At 36.9% G+C, this 11546-nt stretch overlaps 1 protein-coding gene across 1 annotated transcript in view; it reads left to right on the top strand.

The window, feature by feature from the left end:
* Positions 1-11336, top strand: part of ASIC5 (acid sensing ion channel subunit family member 5) — a 16148-nt gene extending 4812 nt beyond the window's left edge. Inside the window, exons 3-10 of the mRNA XM_017805849.1 lie at positions 1600-1831; positions 2665-2784; positions 3771-3920; positions 4482-4629; positions 6103-6159; positions 7982-8150; positions 10407-10498; positions 11137-11336. Coding sequence (XP_017661338.1) covers positions 1600-1831; positions 2665-2784; positions 3771-3920; positions 4482-4629; positions 6103-6159; positions 7982-8150; positions 10407-10498; positions 11137-11336 — 1168 coding nt within the window. The remainder of the gene's footprint in view (positions 1-1599; positions 1832-2664; positions 2785-3770; positions 3921-4481; positions 4630-6102; positions 6160-7981; positions 8151-10406; positions 10499-11136) is intronic.
* Positions 11337-11546: the final 210 nt, after the last annotated feature.

The raw sequence follows: 11546 nt of genomic DNA, 5'->3' as shown, positions 1-11546 counted from the left end.
TACTTCTACAGTGTAACTAAGGGACAATCATCAGCCACATCCAAGTTAAAAATGAGAGACAAGATTTGCAAATAACTTGAAACAAAAACTTCATACAAAGGTAGAAATCTTAGGCAAAACAAATACTTTTTTTTTAGAGTTGCTCAGCCTTTAGAGTTCCAGCTGATGTCTGTGTTTTTTGCAGGAGGGAAGCATTTGGTTTGTTTGGAAGTCATGTATCTAAGCAGGAACTTCACTACAGATTTCTACATTTGAAGACAGTGGCCAAGATTGAGATGCAACCACTTTGAAAAGGCCTGATTTTTAGAGCAAATATGTAATTCAGTAACAGTTTTAGAAATACAGAAAGTTTACCCACATTTTTCCTCAAAGACTGTAAGTTTTCTTTTCTTCTACCTTTTGCTGGCAGAATCAGATGAAAGTCCAAGCCTGAAATGCCTGGAGCTGTTCTGCCTCACTATGCCACCTTATCATTGCCCTGCATGAAGCAATCCTGGGTTATAACTGCTCAACAGGCACTGCAGGTAGAAGTCCCTCTGATTGCAGTGTGCTGGCTGTTACAAAAGTGCCTCACTTCTTGTAATTATAGTGGCAGCGCATTGTAAACTGAGCATGGCAGTTTTCCATCTAAGCCACAGTTTGCTGCCATATCCATCTGCCATTCATGCTGTGCTTATCCTTCCCTCCTGTTTTCAGTAACCAGATTTTTTTTGTTAGCAGGAAAAAGAGGCACAGGACTCTCTTTGTCTATATTTTTTGACTCAAATTCAGTTGTGAAGAGTTGTTCCTACTAATCCTCCTTAAGTTGGAACATCAAGATTCATTATACAAACATACCGATACATTTTTAAAAATAAGATTAGAAAACTGTCAGTTCTAAAGAACATGGCATTGTAGTCTCATTTGTGTTTATTTTGTTTTCAAACTTATAACTTCTTTAAACCCTTACTTTACTTAATAAAGAACTTCAATGCTGTACATCAGGAAAGCACCTAAAATGTCTCATCATGTTTTTGAGATTCTTCACATGGATTCAAGGAGTAAGGATCATCCTTGGTTTATTCCACTGTGTCACCAGCTACAGAGCTGTCTCTACACTGGGGTGTAGTGCCTTAGAAAAGCAGGTACAGGAGATTACTGCAGATGCACTTAGAATTCAATTTTCCAAATGAAAGAAGACAGTTTTCTTTGAAAGGAATAGCTCCTCCCAGCTAGTTTCCCACATGTAAATGCAATTGTTCAGCTTGTCATCAGTTCTAAAAATGTGGTTGTTAGCTTATGCAAATGGCTAATCTATTTAGGGGGTTTGGGGTTTATTTTTTTTTAATAAACAACCACACACAACAGAAATGTTTCCAACATGACTGACCAGAATAGCCATGGGAAGGTGTCAATTTTCTGTTTCCAGATATGGAAGATACATTCCTAAAGATGGAGACTTATTCATGTTGTCAAGATCAAAGTGCAGCCCCGTGGGCAAGAATCACTTATAGTTTGCAAGCAGACAACAAATCACATCACAGTTTTGTCAAGAGCAGTCTAGAGATTAGTCCTGAAACTGCAGAACTCTAAGCAATTCTTTTTCCTTCTCACTGACAGGTTTCAAGCTCATGCAGTAAGCAACCTCAAAATAATTTTTTTGATTTGGAACATTGTGTCTGCAATTCTCCAAAAATTTGTTATGGAAGATAAATATTCTCAAGAGTTAAATGATTTCTTTGCTGGGCACCAGAACTTCAGCATCAAAGAGTTTACAAGAAAAAATGGGTTTTATCTGAACAGCAGCACATTGCTAGAATGTGATTTTTTTGGAAAGCCATGTTACCCCCAGGTAAATATGCTTGTTTTACTAAAAGAGTAGCATGGAGGGGAAGGGGATATATTCTTACAGTCAAATTGGGACATCTAGCTTTGTCAGCTACTCCCCCTGTGTTCCCTTTACAGTCAAACAATGCAGAAAATAAGTCCTGCTCTAAATTACCTGAGGGCCTCAGTTCTCATACTGACTGCAGAGGCAGCCTGATGGACTCCCTGAGATGTAACAAGGAATTTCAGTTTCAATTGCTCTATGCCCAGTGCCACTTCTTCACAAACAGCAGCCTTTGAAAGCTGTCATACCTCCAGGCTATAACTAACAGCCTTTCCCATCAATGGCCTATGCTGAAGGACAGATTGAATGGACTATTTTGCATGACATGATTCTGTAGTTTTGTTCTTGAGGTCAAGAATATAGACAGCCAAGGTAACTATATGCAGAGTCCATAAGAATTTTAAATATTCACATGAAAGTAGCCCAACTTTGAGAATTTTGGACAACAGCCAAGAATATGATCATCCCATTTTTATGTTGATAAAGCAATTTCTATATAATGTAACAGGTACTGAAAAACCACAGAACCTCATTAAATTATTCTGAGCAGCTCACATGTATTAATGTGAAATTTCTCCTTTGAACTTCATTTTCTATAGAAAGAGGTGAAATATTTTTTAATATTTCCATCAATTACCACTTTTCTGATTGTAATACCGAGGACTGCCTTTGGGGGAAAAAAACATAAAAAAATCCTAACAACCCCAGTAGTCCCTCTCTTGAATTGTAATTCACTAGGGAAACTTTGAGTGTTCTTTCCTTATTTCATTCTTCCCTATTTTCCTTTATTGAAGGATTTTGAACATGTTTTCACTGAATATGGAAACTGCTTTACTTTTAATCACAATGATCTTTCAGCAAGAAGAGTGAGTTTGTCTGGAAGAGGCTTACATTTGCTTTTTGATGTCCAACAGGTACAGCTATCCTAAGGATAATAAATAACAAATCATGTCATAACTTCTAAATTAATGGAGGGGTTTGCTTTTTTGTTTGTATGTTCATTTTGAGTTTGGTTTGGGGTTTTGGTTTAGTTGGTTTTATATAGACTTCCAGAATTTCGTGCACAAAATTCTATATCAAGACTATTTCCAAGTGAGAGGGTATTTTAAAAGAAAGGCCCAAATACAGATTTAAAAAGTCAGAATTATTATTTACTCTGTCCCCAGCTAAGGGGTTCTGAAAGTTGTGAGTGAGCATATAAATGCACAAATCATCTACAACTGAAACATGACATCAGAGCAGTGATTTTATTTTATACAAGCACTTTAGGATAACATCATTTTATATAATGGCCCAGTAGGTAAGGTCATATGATGCCAGTGTCTAAGTAGCACTGAATTTTAGTTGCAGCAGCAGCTGCAAGTGCTCAGTGCCAGGCAAGACCTGGTCTTTGCACTGTAAACAGTTTCTGACATTAGAATTGTCTTTGATCAACAAAAAGCAGAAAACAGGGAATATCACCTTGTGAGATTAGGGAAGAAATCTAAAATATGGACTGATAAATGACTTAGACATTTGCTTTTGTTCTTTAGGAAGTAAGAGTCAGGAGTGAAAGGTTCTGAAGAGAACAGTGGAAAGTCTGCTGAAATGTGACAGTAGTTGCAAGTAAAGGGAATAAATATCCAAGATACGAGTAAATGCTCATCTATGCCTTCTAGCTTTTGAAATTAAGGGATGCCAAAAGGAATAAAAAATTGAAAGTTTATAGTCACTGGAAGGAAACCCATAGAGGTAATTAACAAAGGAAATTCAAGTTAGTTTGCTTCCATACTTTCCTGTTAATTGCCAAAAATATGACTAGAGATACAAGACTTGGTAGCTTAGTACCACATTAAGCATAGCTAAAGCTTCGGATAGTAAGCAAAGGCAAAACTACTTTAAATAATTCTTTTTGTATCAGGACCAATTCACTGATGAACCTGCTCTTGGTTATACTGATGCTGGAATAACTTTTGTTATCCACTCACCCCAAGAGCTTCCACGCTTTGATGGTTTAGGTTTATTAACACCAGTCGGCTCACACGCACAGGTCGCAATTCACCAACTGAAGGTAAGGACTTTGTCCATTATCTGGAAGCAGTGGTCTCTACTGTCTCTAATTCTCTTCCGAACCAATGACAATGTTGGAATATAAAATATTTATCATGCCTAAGTGACTCCTAATAATATTTTCTCCAGACAAAAACAGATTACTGCTGTTTTGGGGAGGATGTCACTGGTCTTCCTAATTTGTCTCTATCAAAGTCAGCCTTTCTTTCCTATCACCTTACAGTCTCACTGACATTTAATGACACAAGGACATCACAGCATTTCCCCAGCAACACATTCAGTTCCCATTAAGGGTGTCTCAGATTCCTAGTGGAATCCAAGTGGAATGGACCACCGTTTTGCACTAGGCTGTCTGATCAGGCCCTACTTTTGCTGTGACAGAGAGGTGATGATTTTTTTTAATCCCAAGAGCACAAACTGTAACTGCCTCCAATTAAATCACAATGTTACTGTTTATGTCTTCAACAGGCTTCCTTCAGCGCTTTAAAATGTGAGAAAACAATATCTAAATTTAAAACAGAGACAAAAAATAATTTCATCTTTTGTTATTATTACCCTACAGTCAATTATCCAAGAATACCCATGGGGAGAGTGCAAGCCTGATATAAAGCTGCAGTACCACAAGATTTATAGTACTAATGGATGTTTGCTGGAATGCAAAGCCCGGTACATACAGGACTGGTGTGGCTGTTTGCCATTCATTCTTCCAGGTATTTCTCAGGAGTATCATCATACCAGACACTGATCATCTTCCTAGGAGACCTCACATTTTATTGAACAGTGAAGGAGATGGAGCACACGTTTGGTGGATTCCTACAGCTGGATTAATTAAAATTCCAAGAAAAGACATCTGGTCAACTCTAGACCTAGCATCTGGGTCATTGTCTATTCTTAGGATACAGTCCAAATAACTGGAAGAAAATATTATGCCTCAGGAGTGTAAGACAAAGTCTATAGTCTTCAATATGACTTCCCAAAGAGCTGGAACTATATCCATAAGAAGTCATATATTTTCACATATAGCCAGAAAAATTATTTTACAGGTGTTTAGCAACCACAGCAGAACTGCTCGCTTGAAGACCGAATCTGAGGTCCTACACATGAACATGGAAATAGCCTGGCACCAGAACTGGGCTCTGCAAAAGCCAAAAGGCTGTGTGGAGCATTCTAATCAACCTCAAATGCAGGGTGTATGCTATAATACTCCTCTCAAGAATACAGGCACCTTAATCACTGCAGACATGTAAAGCAGTAACACTGAGCACACCTTTTCAGCATTAAATGTAATGATAATATTATCATCCCTCCTTAAAGCAAGAGCTAGATCACAAATCTCTGCTGTTGCAGATATTTTGTCAAAACGAGTGGAAAAGAAAGCCACTAGTTCATAAGAAAAGCCACAAGAAAGCCTGCACTTTCTGATTCAATGTATTTTTTAAATATGCTCAAGCAAGGTAGAATGCTTTTACTAAAGTAGACCCATTAATGCATAATTTTTAGCCTGCTTGTTTGAGAACCTTTTGGAAAGGTGGTTGGCAGTCTTCTGAAAAATGTCATGGAAAGGGTTTTGAGAAGGCAATTAAGCCTGGGGCTCCTATACCAAGGGTGAGAGCTGCACACAACAATTAGATAAAGGAGAGCAACACTGTGTGCTAAACTTCTACATAACATTTCCATGTGAGGGAAAAAATCGGGGTGAACCTGAGGACATCTGAAATCTGAAAATTTTGCTATTAGCTCAGGGTACTACCTTACCAGTCCAAAAAACTCTTACATGAAGCTAAAAACTTCTGCAGAAACACATGGGATGTAATCATATATCAAATCTACCTCACTTGTTTTGGGGTTTTTTTTATTTGCACTAGGAAAATCAGAAATTCATGTCTTTAGCAAGCTAACACAAAGAGTGAACCACAAGCTTAAAGGTAGTACTGGCTGGTACATATATTGAAGATGTTTGCTCCAACAGCAGCCTCCTGGCTTGGTCTGTTTTCTCTTTTCCCTGTGTACCCATTCTGGTGTTGGCAACTGCACTGTGCCCAGCTGAATTAATTTCTCAGTTGTGCAATCATTAATGTGAAGTGATGAACAGGCTCTGATGACATTACATTTCAGTTTAGCACAATTAGAGCTAAGGGTTAGATTGTTAATTTAGCTTCCTAAAGCTTGTTATTTATTTTTAGGAAATGGAACAGAATGTGACTTGCTGAAGTTTTACAAATGTGTTTATCCAGCAGTCTGTAAGTAATAACTTTATATTCATGTTTTCTAAGCCAATTCCAAATAGTAGACAATATCTATCAATTAAAACAAAATACTGAAAGTAATCTGAAATGGAGTACATCCCAGTTCATTTACTATTCTGAAAATAGAGACCAGACAGAGCATGATATATACGTCCATTTAAAAAAACAAAACCAATCCAAAACCAAACAAAAAACTCCAAACCAAAATCACAAAAAAAACCCTCCCAAAAATAACACCCCACCCAACAAACAAATAGAAGAATTCCTTTTCAGCAATGAGAAATGGTTTAAAGAGGAAGAACGTTTAATTAATCTGTTTTCAGTTACCAAGCCTCTGGCTATCATTTTCACATCTTTGTAGTATCACCTTTCTAGATTCAATGTTGTATTGTTTGTGCAAGAAGAGTGAACAGCACAGTAATAAAAAGATTCCTAACTGATAAAAATATAAATCACTGGACTTGAAGGTTTTATCTTTTCAAAAGTAAAATCAATTATAAATTTTCAAAGCTCTTCAAATGCAATTCTTTTCCATAAACAAATGATCTGCACATAGTAGATATAATATCTGTAAGTCACTAGAACAGATATTCTGGAAAATACTGAAAATGGTAACCTGACAAGTAACTTCCCATGAACTTGAGAAAGCTTCCTTTTTAATTATTTTGCCTTCTGCTGTGTAACGTGACTCTCTCTTCCAAAAGGAATGAGTGATAACAAGTTGAGGTGGAAGGGGGAACTGTGTAGGGGTTTATTTCTGTTTTGATTAGGTGTGTGCAGCATTCAGGCAAGATCTACTACAGTGAACAATGATCGTTTTTTCCTGTGGCTCTTTTGAAATAGATTTCACTAAGTTCGCTCTCTTATATGACCTTGATCTTCGAAAGCTTGTCCTGTGGTTTATTATTTTACTTAACTGATATGTGATGACTGAATTTCAAAGAAACTACAGAGCAATAAACAAAAATTACCCCAAAGTCCTATCAAGGACTCCCCAGAAGGAACTGGCATCAAAGTACTGTCCATGGTGAACCTGGTTTATAGGTTGTAGGCTGTAGGTGTATGGTCCCCAGGATCCCATTTTAGGGGCTGACTCTCCCTTGACAGTGCTGGAGAGGTAAGACATCTGACAACAAAATCTAAAGTGACAGCACACTGATCCAGTATCTGCAGGACCTACTACCACTTTCATGAGCAGCCAGACCTGCAGAATTTTATTACTTTGTTTTCATATTTGAAGAAACAAAGCTTTCCCTAAGACTCCTAGCTGTCTTGAGCCCAACTATCAAATGGCAGGTAGGGGTTAAGGTAAAGTGAATTTAGCTTACCAAGGTTTTTATATAGTTATCAGATGATAGTAAACTACAACTGGAATTGCTTTGGAAGCCATTTCTGTGCACTGAAATGAGTTGGGCAGACATCAAGGCATCGAGACCAAGGATATACTCCTAACTATGTAATTAGAAAGCTAGCACAGAACATGGAAATGCTTCCGTTGTCCTATTGTTCAACTGAGGATGAGAAATAATAAGCACACAAAGCCCTGATAAAGGCAGAAAGACTTAAAGGTGCTAAATTTCTTTGGAAAATTGAGCAAAATATCCCAACCCTTATTATTGGGCATCAGTTTCCCAAATGACAGTTATAAATACTTATTTGTTTCTTCAAAACTGACAAGTATCTGCTTTTCTCAGGATAATTAACCCATATATTTATCAAAGCCAGTTAAAAGTCATTCAGTAAGTTTTTTCAAAAAATTTTTAAACTCTGTGCTTTTTTAGAAATATTGTATAAATTTTTTCTCCTGAAATTTCAGATGATATAGAGATTAAAGGATTATGTACAGTAGGAACACACAATTCCACTTGCCCTGCCCCATGTGAAGAAACGGATTATCCCACCACTGTCACCTATTCAAGTTTTGGAGGAGAAAAAGCCATAAAATATTTTTCTGAAAAACTGAAGAAAAGCCCAGAATACATCAGGTAATCTTGCTTAACCCCTTGTCTAATAAAGAAATTATAAATTCCTTTTAACTGTTCTAACAGACAATACAATGAAAATATGAACATAAAAGATATTCTTATGTGGGGTATTTATAACATTGTGAGATAATACTTGAGATTTATACATACATATATGTAATATACTTAGATACATCTAATACTGTGGATAAGAAAGATATGATGTACTTGTCAAAGAGCATTTAACACAGTTTCATAGACTGAATTGCCTCTTGCTCACAGCTGTAGATCTCAGCAGTACAAAGTATTAAGGCAGGTGCTACATGAACTCATAGTATGTACAACATCAAAGTATGTTTATAAAAAACTGCAGAAAATTTGGTTAAGGAAATATTTATGAGTTTCATTGTCTCAGTGACTTCAGTTTTCTCACTTTTGAAGCCATCAGTCTCCAAATGCTTGCATATGTTTATACATGATCAGGAACTATACAAATCATAGAATAGTTTGGATTGGACAGGACCTTTAATGGTCAAGTAGTCCAAGCCCCTCCTGCAATGACCAAGGACATCTTCAACTGTATCAGGTTGCTCAAAGCTACATCCAACATGACCTTGAATGTTTCCAGGGATGGGGCATCTACCAACTCTCTGGTCCCCCTGTTCCAATGTTTCACCACCCTCATTGTAAAAAATGTCTTCCTTATACCTAGTCTGAATCTACTCTATTTTAGTTTAAAACCATTACCTCTTGTCTTATATCTACAGGCCCTACTAAAAAGTCTGTTCCCAATGAAGATTATGAAAATTGAACCTGTTGTTATACACAAAGGATATTAATCCTTTGAGGACATTTTATCTTTGTTGATTATTTTATTGTCTGTAAACATCATAAGTAATCCAGTAATTATTCAATTAAGCAAGTGAACATACAGGACATTTCCCTGTTACCGAGCTTTAACCAATAGGAATCCAGCCCATGCATTAATGAGTACATATTCCAAACTATAAAACATAGAGATCTATTTATTTCTGAAGATGCAAGAAGGGAAAAGTTAAATATTTATTGCATAGTTCTGCTAGCAACTCCATGACAATGGTACAAGTCTTATTAACAGAAGCTATGAGAATAAGATTATTTTTACTAATCAGTGCTACCTGAGTTTTAGAATTATCACCCAAAGAGACAGAAATTATTATTTTGTATATAAAGTAATTTATTTTCATTATTATTGTTAATGAGCTCATTATACTGTCAACCCAAGAATCTGTAGCTGTTCACATTTCTGAAGAGTCATAGAATGGTTTGGGTTGGTAGGGACCTTAAAGATCATCTCATTCCAAGCTCCTTGCCATAGGCAGGGATACCACCCACAAGATCAGGTTGCTCAAAGTCCCATCCAATCTGGTGTAGAATAATTCCAGGGACAGGGCATCCACACATTCTCTGGGCACCTTGTTCCTGTGCCTCGTCACCCTCACAGTAAAGATTTTCTTCCTAATACCTAATCTAAACCTATCCTCTTTCAGTTTAAAGCCATTCCTCCCTGTCCTATCCCTACATGTTCTTGTGAAAAATCCCTCTCCAGCTTTCTTGTAGACCCCCTTAATGTGTTGGAAGGCTGGTATAATTTCTCCCTGAAGGCTTCTCTTTCCAAGGCTGAACAGCCCCAACTCTCCACTCTCTCAGCCTGTGTTCATAGGAGAGGTGCTCCTACCCTGTGATCATCTTCATGGCCCTTCTCTGGACTTGCTCCAACTGAGATTTACCTACTCTCCCATTTTTGCAGCAAGCAAGAACATAATTAGGTAAGCAAGGCTATTAGCAGAGGATAAAACTAAACCTCTGAATATAGGACAAGCACTGTTCTGCACAAATATGCCCATTGGAATAAGCACAATTAAATATGCAGTTGCACATAATCAAGAAGGGCAGACTACATTTCCAGGCACTTTATATGCTGTAGGTCACAACGCTTGACATTTCCACCCAAGTTTACCTCAGTGACCCTTAAAAAGTACAAGTTTATCTCACAGTACAGACCTAGAGTTACTTTTTCAATATAGCATGAAGATCTACTCCTCTGTAAGCTCATGTTTTTATTAGGACACTTTGGTTCTTTTCCTTCTCTCATATAACTGGTTTTGGTAACACTCATCTAATTTTTCATTAAAAGACACCATCACTCCCCCTGAACTCAGACCATGCTGGTAGATGTTGGTAAAAATGAACAGCACTCCTGACTGTCTCAAGTAAACTGTATGTATTTGTCATTAGGCAAAATCTTGTGCGTATTGAGATTAAATATCATGATCTGAGCTACAAAATAACACAGCAGCAGAAGGCCTTGACTATATCTGAGTTGCTTGGTAAGTGTATGTTTAATATTCATTTATTGCTGATTAATAATTTATCTAAAACTAATAAAAAACCCCCACCTTACTAGACTAAAAAAAACCAGCCTTTTTTATTCTCTCTCCTCCTGAATCAAAGACTATGTAGGCTTCTGAACAAAAATCAATACTTTTAATATTATAATGGTTGTAATCATGTCTGTCTCATGGCCATTTTTGATACTATCTCCTGTAATTCTATTAAAGAACCTGTGGTAGGGAGAGCAACTGAGAGTAAGAATTAAATTTGGCACTAATTTATGGCTATATCACACACGGGACTGCAAGAATAGTGACATTTATGGGATTTGGAGGGCAAAGGGAGAACATGGGGAGGAGAAACAAGGGAACAGTTAAAAAGGCAGGGGAGTAAGAAATATTTTAAGTATCTGTTTCCCAGTAGGATGTGTTGTATTGTACTTGCTTTATTTACAATTTTCAAAACCACATTAGTTTTCTTCAGTAAACATTCTTAAGAATATTAATTCTGTTTTCTTAAAGTGATGGATTATGTATATTGAATCTATTTAACACTTGAGCCTGGCAGGTTTTGTTTGCTTGCTAGACTAAACTAAATGCTTTGGATGACAAGTGTTTATTTCCTTCTATTACAGCTGATGTAGGTGGCCAGCTTGGATTGTTTTGTGGTGCCAGTATGATTACAATCATAGAACTGCTCGAGTATATTTTTACTAACTTCTGTTGGATGTGCATCTTTCTTCTATTGAAGGCTCCTGAAATGCCTCAGTGGAACAATCCATCCCAGAATCAACCAACACATAAGGAAAAAAAGAGGGGAATACAAGAATGTTAGTGACTTGTAGAAGTCCAGAACTGATTGGTCTTGCAACTTCCTTTTCTTTTTCAGATCCAAAGGAAACAGCAATATTTTGCATTGCTCCCTTCTCTGCACTCCTTATTCACCCTGCTTCTTTTATTGTCTAGAACTATTTAACTGTACTAAATAACTTCAAAAAGAGCACTTTGCAAAGTCTCACTTTCCTTCTCATGTAAAGACAAATGT

The sequence above is a fragment of the Lepidothrix coronata genome, unplaced genomic scaffold (assembly GCF_001604755.1).
Source record: "Lepidothrix coronata isolate B3197 unplaced genomic scaffold, Lepidothrix_coronata-1.0 Scaffold13, whole genome shotgun sequence".
Taxonomy (NCBI): Eukaryota; Metazoa; Chordata; class Aves; order Passeriformes; family Pipridae; genus Lepidothrix; species Lepidothrix coronata.
This window is presented reverse-complemented; position numbering and strand designations above follow the sequence as displayed.